The sequence below is a fragment of the Telmatherina bonti genome (assembly GCF_933228915.1).
Source record: "Telmatherina bonti genome assembly, chromosome: 15".
NCBI lineage: Eukaryota > Metazoa > Chordata > Actinopteri > Atheriniformes > Telmatherinidae > Telmatherina > Telmatherina bonti.
This window is the reverse complement of record NC_136613.1, coordinates 38,608,291-38,629,146: the sequence shown is the minus strand read 5'-3', so window position 1 is coordinate 38,629,146 and position 20,856 is coordinate 38,608,291. Positions and strand designations below refer to the sequence as shown.

At 52.4% G+C, this 20,856-nt stretch overlaps 1 protein-coding gene across 1 annotated transcript; it reads right to left on the bottom strand.

Moving 5' to 3' along the window:
- Positions 1-2,565: 2,565 nt before the first annotated feature.
- Positions 2,566-20,055, bottom strand: dbi (diazepam binding inhibitor (GABA receptor modulator, acyl-CoA binding protein)). Its single transcript, XM_079254635.1, has 4 exons — positions 19,905-20,055; positions 5,575-5,692; positions 3,252-3,314; positions 2,566-2,807 (listed from the first exon to the last, which is right to left on the bottom strand). The coding sequence occupies exons 1-4, from the start codon at positions 19,917-19,919 to the stop codon at positions 2,734-2,736; spliced, it is 270 nt and encodes an 89-aa protein (XP_079110761.1). The 5' UTR covers positions 19,920-20,055; the 3' UTR covers positions 2,566-2,733.
- Positions 20,056-20,856: the final 801 nt, after the last annotated feature.

Below are 20,856 nucleotides of genomic sequence, written 5' to 3'. Positions count from 1 at the left end.
CTAGGTCTAAACATAAACTCTGGGTTAACTTGGTCCAGGACTAAACATAAACTCTTGGTTAACTTAATCTAGGTCTAAACATAAACTCTGGTTTAACTTAATCTAGGTCTAAACATAAACTCTGGGTTAACTTAATCTGGGTCTAAATGTAAACTCTGGGTTAACTTAATCTAGGTCTAAACATAAACTCTGGGTTAACTTAGTCCAGGTCTAAACAGAAACTCTTGGTTAACTCAGTCCAGGTCTATATATAAACTCTGGTTTAACTTAATCTACGTCTAAACATAAAGTCTGGGTTAATTTAATCTAGGTCTAAACATAAACTCTGGTTTAACTTAATCTAGGTCTAAACAAAAACTCTTGGTTAACTTAATCTAGGTCTAAACATAAACTCTGGGTAGATTAGTCCAGGTCTAAACCTAAACTGCGTGAACTTAGTCCAGGTCTAAACATAAACTGGGTTATGTAGTCCCGATCTTAACATAAATACTGTGATAACTTAGTCCAGGTCTAAACATGAACTCCGGATTAATTTAGCCCAGGTCTAAACATAAACTCTGGGTTGACTTGGTCCAGATCTAAACATAAACTCTGGATAAACTTAGTCCAGGTCTAAGCATAAATTCCGGGTTAACTTAGTCCATGTCTAAACATAAACTCTATGTTGACTCGGTCCAGGTCTAAACATAAATTCTGGGTCAACTTAGTCCAGGTCAAACATAAATTCAGCATCAACTTTGTCCAGGTCTAAACTTAAACTGAGTTAACTTACTGCTGGTCTAAACATAAACTCTGGGTTGTTCAGTCCAGAACTAAATGTCCTCACTCGCTTAGCCCAGCAAGTGGGTCTTCAGGGACCTGTGCTCCAATGGTTCAAGTAATACCTGACTGATAGATCTTTCTCAGTAATGATTAATGACCTCTCTTCATCTTCAGCTCCTCTGTCTTCCGGTGTGCCACAGGGTTCTATTCTTGGCCCTGTTCTGTTCTCTTTCTATATGTTGCCCCTCGGCTCTGTGATATCCCGCCATAATGTCTCATTCCACTTGTATGCAGACGATCTCCAAATCTATCTGCCAGTTTCCCAGAACTCCTCAGACACACAGTCCATCTACAGGTGTCTGGATGACATTAAGCAGTGGCTATCGCAAAACTTCCTCTGTCTGAATGAGTCAAAATCTGAATTTATCCTCTTTGGTGCCCCCAGCCCGGCAAATGCAGCTCCATTGTTCACACCTCTCACCAACCATCTCAGTCAGACAGTTAGGAATCTTGGAGTGACTTTAGACAATAGTCTCAGACTCAATAAACAAATAGACTCTGTGGTCAGGGCAAGCTTTTTTTAGCTTCGCCTTTTGGCCAAAGTCAAATCCTTTCTCACTCGTCAAGACCTTGAAACAGCCATCCACGCCTTCATCAGTTCACGTTTGGACTATTGCAACATTGGACTCAGCCAGGCTTCTCTGCACCGTCTACAGCTTGTGCAGAATGCAGCTGCCCGCCTTCTCACCAACACACGCAAACATGACCATATCTCCCCTGTACTGTTCTCTCTACACTGGCTCCCGCTTCAGTTCAGAATTCAATTAGAAATCTCTCTGTTTGTTCTCTGCTCCATCCATGGCCTTGCACCTCCGTACCTTTGTGACCTCCTGACTCCTCACCAGCCCAGCAGAGCCCTGCGCTCCTCTGATCAGCACCTCCTGGTGGTCCCTCGGTCTAGGTGTAAACAGTGGGGTGATCGGGCCTCCGCAGTGGCAGGGCCCAAACTCTGGAACTCTCTGCCTCTGGAGTTACGCTCCATCATGGACCTGCCTCTGTTTAAGGCTAAAGACTCATCTGTTTAGATCAGCCTTTGGCTGTTGAGATTTTTACATGCAAATGAACTGCTATTTTATATTTTTACTTGTTTTTATCTTTGTTCAGCACTTTGGTCAACTAAGGTTGTTGTAAAGCGCTTTATCAATAAAATTTGATTGATTGATAAATGTAAACAGTGAAATTTGTCCAGGTCTAAACGTAAACATCTTGGTTAACTTAGTCCAGGTCTTAATGTAAAATTGGGGTTAACTTAGGCCAGGTGTAAAAATATACTCTGGGTTATTTAGTCCAGATCTAAACATAAACTCGGAGTGAACTTAGTCCAGGTCTAAACGTAAAGTCTGGGTTAACTTAGTCCAGGTCTGAATGTAAACTCTGGGTTATTTAGTCCAGATTTAAACATAAACTCTGTTTGAAATGAGTCCAGGTCTAAACGTCAAGTCTGGGTTAACTTAGTCCAGGTCAAAACTTAAACTGAGTTAACTTAACTCTTACTTGTCTTAAAATAAGACACAGAAATACTCAACACTGCAGTCCAACCATCTGCTGCACCTCCAGACACATGAAGGACATCTCAGGCCCCATGACCCCGCCCACACGAAGGCCCCACCTACATAAAGGCCCCGCCCACATGTCAGGAGGACCCCCGAGACCCCAGCTCCCCATCCCGGAGGCAGCCTGGCGCCCGCCCAGCACACTCACCATGTCAGGCGTATCAGAATCAGGACACGACCAACACAGAGTTTAGAGATTTTATACTGAAGCAGGATTCAGTCAGGTACAGAAACAGCTGCAGACAAGGTGACAACACATGACTGGTCCCGGCTTGAAGATGTCCCGGTTCAGCTTTAAGGCATTCAGATGTTTGGGATGAAGAGGCGGCGGTGTGGACCCAGCAGCCGGCTGCAGCATTCAGACGCCGTACTTCTGCTTCAGCTCCTCCACCAGCTTGATGTACTCGTTCATGGCGTCCTCTTTGCTCTTGCCTGAGGGAAGTTAAAGAGTTAAAAAGCAGCGCTGAAACGCGCAGCAGGAAGTTACGTGGCGCCCCGCTGCACGGAGACGGTGTTGCTGCCAATAAATTGCTGACATCAGAGTTAAACGGTTTCAAAGTGTTTTCAGTAAAAGTCAATGGAACTATTTTGGCTACGAAGGCCACCATAGTTTGTATCCCATAATGTAAAAACACAATTATCATCAAATAAACTTATTTGCTAAACTTTAACATCTGCATCGAGTGAAGTTATTAAACGGAGAGTAATTTAGTTTTATATGCAACATTCAGCTCATTAAACCGGCTTTTAAAGGGTTAAAATCCCCCAAATGGTTCCATGCTGTGAAGGGCTGCTGGGATGTGGAACATCTGGAACACAGCAGGACTTCCCGGCTGGACTCTGCAGCGTCTCACCAGAACGCAGGAGGACACACACCTTTCTGCTTCTCCCAGGCATCCCACTTGGCTTTTCCAGTGAAGTCCAGCATCCCAGGACGAGCTGAGACAAAAACACACACACACACACGCCGTCACATGTCTGCAACTAACTGAACAAGACGGGGGGGGGGGGGGGGGGGGGGCTCTTCAGCTTGTTATCTACCTGCTATCCTCACCAAACCACCTCCACCTCACCTCCATCACACACCTCACCTCCATCACACACCTCACCTCCATCACACACCGTTTCCTCCATCACACACCTCACCTCCATCACACACCGTTTCCTCCATCACACACCGTTTCCTCCATCACACACCTCACCTCCATCACACACCTCACCTCCATCACACGCCGTTTCCTCCATCACACACCGTTTCCTCCATCACACACCGTTTCCTCCATCACACACCGCTTCCTCCATCACACACCGTTTCCTCCATCACACACCGTTTCCTCCATCACACACCGTTTCCTCCATCACACGCCGTTTCCTCCATCACACACCGTTTCCTCCATCACACGCCGTTTCCTCCATCACACGCCGTTTCCTCCATCACACGCCGTTTCCTCCATCACACGCCGTTTCCTCCATCACACACCGTTTCCTCCATCACACGCCGTTTCCTCCATCACACGCCGCTTCCTTCATCACACGCCGTTTCCTCCATCACACGCCGTTTCCTCCATCACACGCCGTTTCCTCCATCACACGCCGTTTCCTCCATCACACGCCGTTTCCTCCATCACACGCCGTTTCCTCCATCACACGCCGTTTCCTCCATCACACGCCGTTTCCTCCATCACACGCCGTTTCCTCCATCACACGCCGTTTCCTCCATCACACGCCGTTTCCTCCATCACACGCCGTTTCCTCCATCACACGCCGTTTCCTCCATCACACGCCGTTTCCTCCATCACACGCCGCTTCCTCCATCACACGCCGTTTCCTCCATCACACACCGTTTCCTCCATCACACGCCGTTTCCTCCATCACACACCGTTTCCTCCATCACACGCCGTTTCCTCCATCACACGCCGCTTCCTCCATCACACACCGTTTCCTCCATCACACACCGCTTCCTCCATCACACGCCGTTTCCTCCATCACACGCCGTTTCCTCCATCACACACCGTTTCCTCCATCACACACCGTTTCCTCCATCACACACCGCTTCCTCCATCACACGCCGTTTCCTCCATCACACGCCGTTTCCTCCATCACACGCCGTTTCCTCCATCACACGCCGTTTCCTCCATCACACGCCGTTTCCTCCATCACACGCCGTTTCCTCCATCACACGCCGTTTCCTCCATCACACACCGTTTCCTCCATCACACACCGTTTCCTTCATCACACACCGTTTCCTCCATCACACACCGTTTCCTCCATCACACACCGTTTCCTCCATCACACACCGTTTCCTCCATCACACACCGCTTCCTCCATCACACACCGTTTCCTCCATCACACACCGTTTCCTCCATCACACACCGTTTCCTCCATCACACACCGTTTCCTCCATCACACACCGTTTCCTCCATCACACACCGTTTCCTCCATCACACACCGTTTCCTCCATCACACACCGTTTCCTCCATCACACACCGTTTCCTCCATCACACACCGTTTCCTCCATCACACACCGTTTCCTCCATCACACACCGTTTCCTCCATCACACACACAGTTTCCATGCTTCCACCCGTCTTCCTGCTACTATCTACCTGCTGTCCTCACTGCAGCACCTCCACCTCAGCTGCATCCCAAACGTCTTCTTGGCTTTATTCCAGCCATAGAGGATCATTATTTTCCTGCTTTTCTCATCACTTGTTGATCTTTGGCTGCTCCTGATTGGACGTTACCGTCAGTTTAAGCTCTCTGATTGGTGGAAAGTCTGACAGGAAGTGTCTTCATCATCATGTCCAGGTGAAAATAGAGGTCTCTTAGCAACATGGTGGTGATGGTGATGAAGATGTGATAAATAATGGTGGATTTACCATCTAGAGTCTCTGAATAAACACTACATGTTGTGTCTGGATTGTAAACCTCCGTAGACCAACTGGGTCAGCGTTACAGGTAGAGCTACAGATGGTAGGGCAGGTAGACCAGGAGGAGGTCTCCGTGTGAAAATGACCCAAAAAGCAGCAGAAGGAGGAGAAACGTCTGTCTGCGACGTGTAACCTGGAAACCAACGCCTCGTGTCAATACAGGGCTGGTCCACATGCTGGTTGCCATAGCAACGCAGCCAAGGCTTGGCCGTTCTACAGCAGACGTGGCCGTAACGGGTCCCGGCAACCCGCTGGTGGGCGGGGTCTTCACCTGTGTTCACGTCGCCCACGGAGGCCTGCTTGAACAGCGAGTAGACCTGCAGCATCTCTTCGTCCGCCGGCTTCGCCTTCAGCTGCTTCACCTCGGCTGCTGCAGCGTCGAACTTCGCCTGAAGACCACACAGAACCACAGAGACCGGTTACAGCAGGACTTCAGCGGGTCCTGGACCCGGCCGTCCCTGCTGCAGGACCCGGACCGGACCCGGCCGTCCCTGCTGCAGGACCCGGACCGGACCCGGCCGTCCTGAACCTCCCGTGTTTCATGTAAAACTGCTTCCAGAACCAGGACCATGGACTGGTGAAGGTAACTCCTTCCACTACTGACTGTAGTTCTGTTGTCGCTGGAAACGGACCAATCGGAGGACAGGACGAGAGTCTCACAACAGACGGACACGAAGGACGGATAGAAGTCCAGAACGTAGAGGACAGACGGACACGTAGGACGGGGAGAAGTCCAGAACGTAGAGGACAGACGGACACGTAGGACGGATAGAAGTCCAGAACGTAGAGGACAGACGGACACGTAGGACGGATAGAAGTCCAGAACGTAGAGGACAGACGGACACGTAGGACGGATAGAAGTCCAGAACGTAGAGGACAGACGGACACGTAGGACGGATAGAAGTCCAGAACGTAGAGGACAGACGGACACGTAGGACGGATAGAAGTCCAGAACGTAGAGGACAGACGGACACGTAGGACGGATAGAAGTCCAGAACGTAGAGGACAGACGGACACGAAGGACGGATAGAAGTCCAGAACGTAGAGGACAGACGGACACGAAGGACGGATAGAAGTCCAGAACGTAGAGGACAGACGGACACGTAGGACGGGGAGAAGTCCAGAACGTAGAGGACAGACGGACACGTAGGACGGATAGAAGTCCAGAACGTAGAGGACAGACGGACACGAAGGACGGAGAGAAGTACAGAACGTAGAGGACAGACGGACACGAAGGACGGATAGAAGTCCAGAACGTAGAGGACAGACGGACACGTAGGACGGATAGAAGTCCAGAACGTAGAGGACAGACGGACACGTAGGACGGATAGAAGTCCAGAACGTAGAGGACAGACGGACACGAAGGACGGATAGAAGTCCAGAACGTAGAGGACAGACGGACACGTAGGACGGATAGAAGTCCAGAACGTAGAGGACAGACGGACACGTAGGACGGATAGAAGTCCAGGACGTAGAGGACAGACGGACACGAAGGACGGATAGAAGTCCAGAACGTAGAGGACAGACGGACACGTAGGACGGATAGAAGTCCAGAACGTAGAGAACAGACGGACACGTAGGACGGATAGAAGTCCAGAACGTAGAGGACAGACGGACACGTAGGACGGATAGAAGTCCAGAACGTAGAGGACAGACGGACACGAAGGACGGATAGAAGTCCAGAACGTAGAGGACAGACGGACACGTAGGACGGATAGAAGTCCAGAACGTAGAGGACAGACGGACACGTAGGACGGATAGAAGTCCAGAACGTAGAGGACAGACGGACACGTAGGACGGATAGAAGTCCAGAACGTAGAGGACAGACGGACACGTAGGACGGATAGAAGTCCAGAACGTAGAGGACAGACGGACACGTAGGACGGGGAGAAGTCCAGAACGTAGAGGACAGACGGACACGTAGGACGGATAGAAGTCCAGAACGTAGAGGACAGACGGACACGTAGGACGGATAGAAGTCCAGAACGTAGAGGACAGACGGACACGTAGGACGGATAGAAGTCCAGAACGTAGAGGACAGACGGACACGTAGGACGGATAGAAGTCCAGAACGTAGAGGACAGACGGACACGTAGGACGGATAGAAGTCCAGAACGTAGAGGACAGACGGACACGAAGGACGGATAGAAGTCCAGAACGTAGAGGACAGACGGACACGTAGGACGGATAGAAGTCCAGAATGTAGAGGACAGACGGACACGTAGGACGGGGAGAAGTACAGAACGTAGAGGACAGACGGACACGAAGGACGGAAAGAAGTCCAGAACGTAGAGGACAGACGGACACGTAGGACGGATAGAAGTCCAGAACGTAGAGGACAGACGGACACGAAGGACGGATAGAAGTCCAGAACGTAGAGGACAGACGGACACGTAGGACGGATAGAAGTCCAGAACGTAGAGGACAGACGGACACGTAGGACGGATAGAAGTCCAGAACGTAGAGGACAGACGGACACGAAGGACGGATAGAAGTCCAGAACGTAGAGGACAGACGGACACGTAGGACGGATAGAAGTCCAGAACGTAGAGGACAGACGGACACGTAGGACGGATAGAAGTCCAGAACGTAGAGGACAGACGGACACGAAGGACGGATAGAAGTCCAGAACGTAGAGGACAGACGGACACGTAGGACGGATAGAAGTCCAGAACGTAGAGGACAGACGGACACGTAGGACGGATAGAAGTCCAGAACGTAGAGGACAGACGGACACGTAGGACGGATAGAAGTCCAGAACGTAGAGGACAGACGGACACGTAGGACGGGGAGAAGTACAGAACGTAGAGGACAGACGGACACGAAGGACGGATAGAAGTCCAGAACGTAGAGGACAGACGGACACGTAGGACGGATAGAAGTCCAGAACGTAGAGGACAGACGGACACGAAGGACGGATAGAAGTCCAGAACGTAGAGGACAGACGGACACGTAGGACGGATAGAAGTCCAGAACGTAGAGGACAGACGGACACGTAGGACGGATAGAAGTCCAGAACGTAGAGGACAGACGGACACGTAGGACGGATAGAAGTCCAGAACGTAGAGGACAGACGGACACGAAGGACGGATAGAAGTCCAGAACGTAGAGGACAGACGGACACGTAGGACGGATAGAAGTACAGAACGTAGAGGACAGACGGACACGAAGGACGGATAGAAGTACAGAACGTAGAGGACAGACGGACACGAAGGACGGATAGAAGTCCAGAACGTAGAGGACAGACGGACACGTAGGACGGATAGAAGTCCAGAACGTAGAGGACAGACGGACACGTAGGACGGATAGAAGTCCAGAACGTAGAGGACAGACGGACACGAAGGACGGATAGAAGTCCAGAACGTAGAGGACAGACGGACACGTAGGACGGATAGAAGTCCAGAACGTAGAGGACAGACGGACACGTAGGACGGATAGAAGTCCAGAACGTAGAGGACAGACGGACACGTAGGACGGATAGAAGTCCAGAACGTAGAGGACAGACGGACACGTAGGACGGATAGAAGTCCAGAACGTAGAGGACAGACGGACACGAAGGACGGATAGAAGTCCAGAACGTAGAGGACAGACGGACACGAAGGACGGATAGAAGTCCAGAACGTAGAGGACAGACGGACACGAAGGACGGATAGAAGTCCAGAACGTAGAGGACAGACGGACACGTAGGACGGATAGAAGTCCAGAACGTAGAGAACAGACGGACACGTAGGACGGATAGAAGTCCAGAACGTAGAGGACAGACGGACACGTAGGACGGATAGAAGTCCAGAACGTAGAGGACAGACGGACACGTAGGACGGATAGAAGTCCAGAACGTAGAGGACAGACGGACACGAAGGACGGATAGAAGTCCAGAACGTAGAGGACAGACGGACACGAAGGACGGATAGAAGTCCAGAACGTAGAGGACAGACGGACACGAAGGACGGATAGAAGTCCAGAACGTAGAGGACAGACGGACACGAAGGACGGATAGAAGTCCAGAACGTAGAGGACAGACGGACACGAAGGACGGATAGAAGTCCAGAACGTAGAGGACAGACGGACACGAAGGACGGATAGAAGTCCAGAACGTAGAGGACAGACGGACACGTAGGACGGGGAGAAGTCCAGAACGTAGAGGACAGACGGACACGTAGGACGGGGAGAAGTCCAGAACGTAGAGGACAGACGGACACGTAGGACGGGGAGAAGTCCAGAACGTAGAGGACAGACGGACACGAAGGACGGATAGAAGTCCAGAACGTAGAGGACAGACGGACACGAAGGACGGATAGAAGTCCAGAACGTAGAGGACAGACGGACACGTAGGACGGATAGAAGTCCAGAACGTAGAGGACAGACGGACACGTAGGACGGATAGAAGTCCAGAACGTAGAGGACAGACGGACACGAAGGACGGATAGAAGTCCAGAACGTAGAGGACAGACGGACACGTAGGACGGATAGAAGTCCAGAACGTAGAGGACAGACGGACACGTAGGACGGATAGAAGTCCAGAACGTAGAGGACAGACGGACACGAAGGACGGATAGAAGTCCAGAACGTAGAGGACAGACGGACACGTAGGACGGATAGAAGTCCAGAACGTAGAGGACAGACGGACACGTAGGACGGGGAGAAGTACAGAACGTAGAGGACAGACGGACACGAAGGACGGATAGAAGTCCAGAACGTAGAGGACAGACGGACACGTAGGACGGGGAGAAGTCCAGAACGTAGAGGACAGACGGACACGTAGGACGGGGAGAAGTCCAGAACGTAGAGGACAGACGGACACGAAGGACGGATAGAAGTCCAGAACGTAGAGGACAGACGGACACGAAGGACGGATAGAAGTCCAGAACGTAGAGGACAGACGGACACGTAGGACGGATAGAAGTCCAGAACGTAGAGGACAGACGGACACGTAGGACGGATAGAAGTCCAGAACGTAGAGGACAGACGGACACGAAGGACGGATAGAAGTCCAGAACGTAGAGGACAGACGGACACGTAGGACGGATAGAAGTCCAGAACGTAGAGGACAGACGGACACGTAGGACGGATAGAAGTCCAGAACGTAGAGGACAGACGGACACGAAGGACGGATAGAAGTCCAGAACGTAGAGGACAGACGGACACGTAGGACGGATAGAAGTCCAGAACGTAGAGGACAGACGGACACGTAGGACGGGGAGAAGTACAGAACGTAGAGGACAGACGGACACGAAGGACGGATAGAAGTCCAGAACGTAGAGGACAGACGGACACGTAGGACGGATAGAAGTCCAGAACGTAGAGGACAGACGGACACGTAGGACGGATAGAAGTCCAGAACGTAGAGGACAGACGGACACGTAGGACGGATAGAAGTCCAGAACGTAGAGGACAGACGGACACGAAGGACGGATAGAAGTCCAGAACGTAGAGGACAGACGGACACGTAGGACGGGGAGAAGTACAGAACGTAGAGGACAGACGGACACGAAGGACGGATAGAAGTCCAGAACGTAGAGGACAGACGGACACGTAGGACGGATAGAAGTCCAGAACGTAGAGGACAGACGGACACGTAGGACGGATAGAAGTCCAGAACGTAGAGGACAGACGGACACGTAGGACGGATAGAAGTCCAGAACGTAGAGGACAGACGGACACGAAGGACGGATAGAAGTCCAGAACGTAGAGGACAGACGGACACGAAGGACGGATAGAAGTCCAGAACGTAGAGGACAGACGGACACGAAGGACGGATAGAAGTCCAGAACGTAGAGGACAGACGGACACGTAGGACGGATAGAAGTCCAGAACGTAGAGAACAGACGGACACGTAGGACGGATAGAAGTCCAGAACGTAGAGGACAGACGGACACGTAGGACGGATAGAAGTCCAGAACGTAGAGGACAGACGGACACGAAGGACGGATAGAAGTCCAGAACGTAGAGGACAGACGGACACGAAGGACGGATAGAAGTCCAGAACGTAGAGGACAGACGGACACGAAGGACGGATAGAAGTCCAGAACGTAGAGGACAGACGGACACGAAGGACGGATAGAAGTCCAGAACGTAGAGGACAGACGGACACGAAGGACGGATAGAAGTCCAGAACGTAGAGGACAGACGGACACGAAGGACGGATAGAAGTCCAGAACGTAGAGGACAGACGGACACGTAGGACGGGGAGAAGTCCAGAACGTAGAGGACAGACGGACACGTAGGACGGGGAGAAGTCCAGAACGTAGAGGACAGACGGACACGTAGGACGGGGAGAAGTCCAGAACGTAGAGGACAGACGGACACGAAGGACGGATAGAAGTCCAGAACGTAGAGGACAGACGGACACGAAGGACGGATAGAAGTCCAGAACGTAGAGGACAGACGGACACGAAGGACGGATAGAAGTCCAGAACGTAGAGGACAGACGGACACGTAGGACGGATAGAAGTCCAGAACGTAGAGGACAGACGAACACGTAGGACGGGGAGAAGTCCAGAACGTAGAGGACAGACGGACACGAAGGACGGATAGAAGTCCAGAACGTAGAGGACAGACGGACACGAAGGACGGATAGAAGTCCAGAACGTAGAGGACAGACGGACACGTAGGACGGGGAGAAGTCCAGAACGTAGAGGACAGACGGACACGAAGGACGGATAGAAGTCCAGAACGTAGAGGACAGACGGACACGAAGGACGGATAGAAGTCCAGAACGTAGAGGACAGACGGACACGTAGGACGGGGAGACGTCCAGAACGTAGAGGACAGACGGACACGTAGGACGGGGAGAAGTCCAGAACGTAGAGGACAGACGGACACGTAGGACGGGGAGAAGTCCAGAACGTAGAGGACAGACGGACACGAAGGACGGATAGAAGTCCAGAACGTAGAGGACAGACGGACACGAAGGACGGATAGAAGTCCAGAACGTAGAGGACAGACGGACACGAAGGACGGATAGAAGTCCAGAACGTAGAGGACAGACGGACACGTAGGACGGATAGAAGTCCAGAACGTAGAGAACAGACGGACACGTAGGACGGATAGAAGTCCAGAACGTAGAGGACAGACGGACACGTAGGACGGGGAGAAGTCCAGAACGTAGAGAACAGACGGACACGTAGGACGGATAGAAGTCCAGAACGTAGAGGACAGACGGACACGTAGGACGGGGAGAAGTACAGAACGTAGAGGACAGACGGACACGTAGGACGGGGAGAAGTCCAGAACGTAGAGGACAGACGGACACGAAGGACGGATAGAAGTCCAGAACGTAGAGGACAGACGGACACGAAGGACGGATAGAAGTCCAGAACGTAGAGGACAGACGGACACGTAGGACGGGGAGAAGTCCAGAACGTAGAGGACAGACGGACACGTAGGACGGGGAGAAGTCCAGAACGTAGAGAACAGACGGACACGTAGGACGGGGAGAAGTCAAGAACGTAGAGGACAGACGGACACGTAGGACGGATAGAAGTCCAGAACGTAGAGGACAGACGGACACGTAGGACGGGGAGAAGTCAAGAACGTAGAGGACAGACGGACACGTAGGACGGATAGAAGTCCAGAACGTAGAGGACAGACGGACACGTAGGACGGGGAGAAGTACAGAACGTAGAGGACAGACGGACACGTAGGACGGGGAGAAGTCCAGAACGTAGAGGACAGACGGACACGAAGGACGGATAGAAGTCCAGAACGTAGAGGACAGACGGACACGAAGGACGGATAGAAGTCCAGAACGTAGAGGACAGACGGACACGTAGGACGGATAGAAGTCCAGAACGTAGAGGACAGACGGACACGTAGGACGGGGAGAAGTCCAGAACGTAGAGGACAGACGGACACGTAGGACGGGGAGAAGTCCAGAACGTAGAGGACAGACGGACACGTAGGACGGATAGAAGTCCAGAACGTAGAGGACAGACGGACACGAAGGACGGATAGAAGTCCAGAACGTAGAGGACAGACGGACACGAAGGACGGATAGAAGTCCAGAACGTAGAGGACAGACGGACACGAAGGACGGATAGAAGTCCAGAACGTAGAGGACAGACGGACACGAAGGACGGATAGAAGTCCAGAACGTAGAGGACAGACGGACACGTAGGACGGATAGAAGTCCAGAACGTAGAGGACAGACGGACACGTAGGACGGATAGAAGTCCAGAACGTAGAGGACAGACGGACACGTAGGACGGATAGAAGTCCAGAACGTAGAGGACAGACGGACACGTAGGACGGATAGAAGTCCAGAACGTAGAGGACAGACGGACACGTAGGACGGATAGAAGTCCAGAACGTAGAGGACAGACGGACACGAAGGACGGATAGAAGTCCAGAACGTAGAGGACAGACGGCACGAAGGACGGATAGAAGTCCAGAACGTAGAGGACAGACGGACACGAAGGACGGATAGAAGTCCAGAACGTAGAGGACAGACGGACACGTAGGACGGGGAGACGTCCAGAACGTAGAGGACAGACGGACACGTAGGACGGGGAGAAGTCCAGAACGTAGAGGACAGACGGACACGTAGGACGGGGAGAAGTCCAGAACGTAGAGGACAGACGGACACGAAGGACGGATAGAAGTCCAGAACGTAGAGGACAGACGGACACGAAGGACGGATAGAAGTCCAGAACGTAGAGGACAGACGGACACGAAGGACGGATAGAAGTCCAGAACGTAGAGGACAGACGGACACGTAGGACGGATAGAAGTCCAGAACGTAGAGAACAGACGGACACGTAGGACGGATAGAAGTCCAGAACGTAGAGGACAGACGGACACGTAGGACGGGGAGAAGTCCAGAACGTAGAGAACAGACGGACACGTAGGACGGATAGAAGTCCAGAACGTAGAGGACAGACGGACACGTAGGACGGGGAGAAGTACAGAACGTAGAGGACAGACGGACACGTAGGACGGGGAGAAGTCCAGAACGTAGAGGACAGACGGACACGAAGGACGGATAGAAGTCCAGAACGTAGAGGACAGACGGACACGAAGGACGGATAGAAGTCCAGAACGTAGAGGACAGACGGACACGTAGGACGGGGAGAAGTCCAGAACGTAGAGGACAGACGGACACGTAGGACGGGGAGAAGTCCAGAACGTAGAGAACAGACGGACACGTAGGACGGATAGAAGTCCAGAACGTAGAGGACAGACGGACACGTAGGACGGGGAGAAGTACAGAACGTAGAGGACAGACGGACACGTAGGACGGGGAGAAGTCCAGAACGTAGAGGACAGACGGACACGAAGGACGGATAGAAGTCCAGAACGTAGAGGACAGACGGACACGAAGGACGGATAGAAGTCCAGAACGTAGAGGACAGACGGACACGTAGGACGGGGAGAAGTCCAGAACGTAGAGGACAGACGGACACGTAGGACGGGGAGAAGTCCAGGACGTAGAGGACAGACGGACACGAAGGACGGATAGAAGTCCAGAACGTAGAGGACAGACGGACACGAAGGACGGATAGAAGTCCAGAACGTAGAGGACAGACGGACACGAAGGACGGATAGAAGTCCAGAACGTAGAGGACAGACGGACACGTAGGACGGATAGAAGTCCAGAACGTAGAGAACAGACGGACACGTAGGACGGATAGAAGTCCAGAACGTAGAGGACAGACGGACACGTAGGACGGATAGAAGTCCAGAACGTATAGGACAGACGGACACGTAGGATGGGGAGAAGTCCAGAACGTAGAGGACAGACGGACACGAAGGACGGATAGAAGTCCAGAACGTAGAGGACAGACGGACACGTAGGACGGGGAGAAGTCCAGAACGTAGAGGACAGACGGACACGAAGGACGGATAGAAGTCCAGAACGTAGAGGACAGACGGACACGTAGGACGGATAGAAGTCCAGAACGTAGAGGACAGACGGACACGTAGGACGGGGAGAAGTCCAGAACGTAGAGGACAGACGGACACGTAGGACGGGGAGAAGTCCAGAACGTAGAGGACAGACGGACACGTAGGACGGATAGAAGTCCAGAACGTAGAGGACAGACGGACACGAAGGACGGATAGAAGTCCAGAACGTAGAGGACAGACGGACACGAAGGACGGATAGAAGTCCAGAACGTAGAGGACAGACGGACACGAAGGACGGATAGAAGTCCAGAACGTAGAGGACAGACGGACACGAAGGACGGATAGAAGTCCAGAACGTAGAGGACAGACGGACACGTAGGACGGATAGAAGTCCAGAACGTAGAGGACAGACGGACACGTAGGACGGATAGAAGTCCAGAACGTAGAGGACAGACGGACACGTAGGACGGATAGAAGTCCAGAACGTAGAGGACAGACGGACACGTAGGACGGATAGAAGTCCAGAACGTAGAGGACAGACGGACACGTAGGACGGATAGAAGTCCAGAACGTAGAGGACAGACGGACACGTAGGACGGATAGAAGTCCAGAACGTAGAGGACAGACGGACACGAAGGACGGATAGAAGTCCAGAACGTAGAGGACAGACGGACACGAAGGACGGATAGAAGTCCAGAACGTAGAGGACAGACGGACACGAAGGACGGATAGAAGTCCAGAACGTAGAGGACAGACGGACACGTAGGACGGGGAGACGTCCAGAACGTAGAGGACAGACGGACACGTAGGACGGGGAGAAGTCCAGAACGTAGAGGACAGACGGACACGTAGGACGGGGAGAAGTCCAGAACGTAGAGGACAGACGGACACGAAGGACGGATAGAAGTCCAGAACGTAGAGGACAGACGGACACGAAGGACGGATAGAAGTCCAGAACGTAGAGGACAGACGGACACGAAGGACGGATAGAAGTCCAGAACGTAGAGGACAGACGGACACGTAGGACGGATAGAAGTCCAGAACGTAGAGAACAGACGGACACGTAGGACGGATAGAAGTCCAGAACGTAGAGGACAGACGGACACGTAGGACGGGGAGAAGTCCAGAACGTAGAGAACAGACGGACACGTAGGACGGATAGAAGTCCAGAACGTAGAGGACAGACGGACACGTAGGACGGGGAGAAGTACAGAACGTAGAGGACAGACGGACACGTAGGACGGGGAGAAGTCCAGAACGTAGAGGACAGACGGACACGAAGGACGGAAAGAAGTCCAGAACGTAGAGGACAGACGGACACGAAGGACGGATAGAAGTCCAGAACGTAGAGGACAGACGGACACGTAGGACGGGGAGAAGTCCAGAACGTAGAGGACAGACGGACACGTAGGACGGGGAGAAGTCCAGAACGTAGAGAACAGACGGACACGTAGGACGGATAGAAGTCCAGAACGTAGAGGACAGACGGACACGTAGGACGGGGAGAAGTACAGAACGTAGAGGACAGACGGACACGTAGGACGGGGAGAAGTCCAGAACGTAGAGGACAGACGGACACGAAGGACGGATAGAAGTCCAGAACGTAGAGGACAGACGGACACGAAGGACGGATAGAAGTCCAGAACGTAGAGGACAGACGGACACGTAGGACGGGGAGAAGTCCAGAACGTAGAGGACAGACGGACACGTAGGACGGGGAGAAGTCCAGGACGTAGAGGACAGACGGACACGAAGGACGGATAGAAGTCCAGAACGTAGAGGACAGACGGACACGAAGGACGGATAGAAGTCCAGAACGTAGAGGACAGACGGACACGAAGGACGGATAGAAGTCCAGAACGTAGAGGACAGACGGACACGTAGGACGGATAGAAGTCCAGAACGTAGAGAACAGACGGACACGTAGGACGGATAGAAGTCCAGAACGTAGAGGACAGACGGACACGTAGGACGGATAGAAGTCCAGAACGTATAGGACAGACGGACACGTAGGACGGGGAGAAGTCCAGAACGTAGAGGACAGACGGACACGAAGGACGGATAGAAGTCCAGAACGTAGAGGACAGACGGACACGTAGGACGGGGAGAAGTCCAGAACGTAGAGGACAGACGGACACGAAGGACGGATAGAAGTCCAGAACGTAGAGGACAGACGGACACGAAGGACGGATAGAAGTCCAGAACGTAGAGGACAGACGGACACGAAGGACGGATAGAAGTCCAGAACGTAGAGGACAGACGGACACGAAGGACGGATAGAAGTCCAGAACGTAGAGGACAGACGGACACGAAGGACGGATAGAAGTCCAGAACGTAGAGGACAGACGGACACGAAGGACGGATAGAAGTCCAGAACGTAGAGGACAGACGGACACGAAGGACGGATAGAAGTCCAGAACGTAGAGGACAGACGGACACGTAGGACGGATAGAAGTCCAGAACGTAGAGAACAGACGGACACGTAGGACGGATAGAAGTCCAGAACGTAGAGAACAGACGGACACGTAGGACGGATAGAAGTCCAGAACGTAGAGGACAGACGGACACGTAGGACGGGGAGAAGTCCAGAACGTAGAGGACAGACGGACACGTAGGACGGGGAGAAGTCCAGAACGTAGAGGACAGACGGACACGAAGGACGGATAGAAGTCCAGAACGTAGAGGACAGACGGACACGAAGGACGGATAGAAGTCCAGAACGTAGAGGACAGACGGACACGTAGGACGGATAGAAGTCCAGAACGTAGAGGACAGACGGACACGAAGGACGGATAGAAGTCCAGAACGTAGAGGACAGACGGACACGTAGGACGGGGAGAGGTCCAGAACGTAGAGGACAGACGGACACGAAGGACGGATAGAAGTACAGAACGTAGAGGACAGACGGACACGTAGGACGGGGAGAAGTCCAGAACGTAGAGGACAGACGGACACGAAGGACGGATAGAAGTCCAGAACGTAGAGGACAGACGGACACGAAGGACGGATAGAAGTCCAGAACGTAGAGGACAGACGGACACGAAGGACGGATAGAAGTCCAGAACGTAGAGGACAGACGGACACGTAGGACGGATAGAAGTCCAGAACGTAGAGGACAGACGGACACGTAGGACGGATAGAAGTCCAGAACGTAGAGGACAGACGGACACGTAGGACGGATAGAAGTCCAGAACGTAGAGGACAGACGGACACGTAGGACGGATAGAAGTCCAGAACGTAGAGGACAGACGGACACGTAGGACGGATAGAAGTCCAGAACGTAGAGGACAGACGAACACGTAGGACGGGGAGAAGTCCAGAACGTAGAGGACAGACGGACACGAAGGACGGATAGAAGTCCAGAACGTAGAGGACAGACGGACACGTAGGACGGATAGAAGTCCAGAACGTAGAGGACAGACGGACACGAAGGACGGATAGAAGTCCAGAACGTAGAGGACAGACGGACACGTAGGACGGATAGAAGTCCAGAACGTAGAGAACAGACGGACACGTAGGACGGATAGAAGTCCAGAACGTAGAGGACAGACGGACACGTAGGACGGATAGAAGTCCAGAACGTAGAGGACAGACGGACACGTAGGACGGATAGAAGTCCAGAACGTAGAGGACAGACGGACACGAAGGACGGATAGAAGTCCAGAACGTAGAGGACAGACGGACACGAAGGACGGATAGAAGTCCAGAACGTAGAGGACAGACGGACACGAAGGACGGATAGAAGTCCAGAACGTAGAGGACAGACGGACACGAAGGACGGATAGAAGTCCAGAACGTAGAGGAGAGACGGACACGAAGGACGGATAGAAGTCCAGAACGTAGAGGACAGACGGACACGTAGGACGGATAGAAGTCCAGAACGTAGAGGAGAGACGGACACGAAGGACGGATAGAAGTCCAGAACGTAGAGGACAGACGGACACGAAGGACGGATAGAAGTCCAGAACGTAGAGGACAGACGGACACGTAGGACGGGGAGAAGTCCAGAACGTAGAGGACAGACGGACACGAAGGACGGATAGAAGTCCAGAACGTAGAGGACAGACGGACACGAAGGACGGATAGAAGTCCAGAACGTAGAGGACAGACGGACACGAAGGACGGATAGAAGTCCAGAACGTAGAGGAGAGACGGACACGAAGGACGGATAGAAGTCCAGAACGTAGAGGACAGACGGACACGAAGGACGGATAGAAGTCCAGAACGTAGAGGACAGACGGACACGAAGGACGGATAGAAGTCCAGAACGTAGAGGACAGACGGACACGAAGGACGGATAGAAGTCCAGCTCCAACTGGGACGGGGACAACTTTCCCAGTCTGGTATCCATGCCAACTGGGATCTGGATTGTGGTCCAGGATCGTGCTGCTGGTCTTTCAGGACTCCAGATCAAAGTGAATCGATCAGGTTGATCTATAGATGAAAGGAAAGGTTCCTTTGATCCCTTATAGCAACCTGCTGGTCAAAGGTCAGGGCTTTAACCTCCCCCAGCAGCTCGCGCAGCTCTGCGGACCTCCACACCACGTGACCCGTCCCACGGCTGGTTCTACCTCCCTCCGAACCGGGTCACGGTACCGCCGCGCACGCAACCCGCGTTCACGCACGAAGCAGATCAAAGTACCGGGAAGCTCGTCTGCATGTCGGTTAGCCCCCCCCCCACCCCGTGACTCCCCCCACAGCTGGTTAACGGTGCACGCCGAACGGGACGCCGGAGCTCGCGCGGGAGGAAACACGCACCTGGAGATCAGCCATGTTGGAAGAAGGTCGGAGCACGTGGTCAGCGCGAGCTGGAGACTCTACGGCGAGATGATGAAGATGATGATGAAGAAGATAATGATGATGTTGAAGTTCACTTTACCACTCCAGTGCGCCTGCGCAGACGCGATCCTCTTCATCTCTATTGGCCGAGCCGCAGCTGGCGTGATCTCGCGATGTTTGGGTGGGCGGTGTTTAGTTTGACCTTCGGACTTCGTTATCGCGAGAAGAGACAATAAAACTGGGTTCATTCTGCTTTACGGGGTTGAAAGGTTTAAAACAAGAAAACTCAATAGTTTTACTGTAAAGGTCCAGGTGAAGCTGGATTATTCCTCCTGATGGTGAACATCAGGAGCGAATTTACAGGTCTGAAAGAAAGCAAACCTGTTGATGATGGATAAGAAATGATCCATATTGGAACAAACACCATCTCCATGGCAACAGCAGCTCTGACTGTGGAATACAGTACAACAGAAAACTAAACATGCATCACAACAATATACACACATGTACACACATGTACACACACGTGTACATGCAGACGTGTACATTCACACACACACGTACACATACACGTGTACGTGTGAGAGAAAACAAACTGACTACAGGTTTACATGGTGATGGTAGAACAAGAAATGTACTGCACTGTGTAATATAAATCTGTAGTACAGAGTAGTATGACTACAGTACTATGTAGGGTACTACAGCTACAGTACTACGTGGAGTACTGCGGCTACAGTACTTTGTGGAGTACTACGGCATCAGCACTACATAGGGTACTACGGCTAAAGTACAACATGGAGTAGTACAGCTACACTACTACATGGAGTACTACGGATACAGTACTACGTGAAGTACAACAGCTACAGTACTACGTAGAGTACTACGACTATAGTATTACGTAGGGCACAACGGCTATGGTATTACTTAGAGT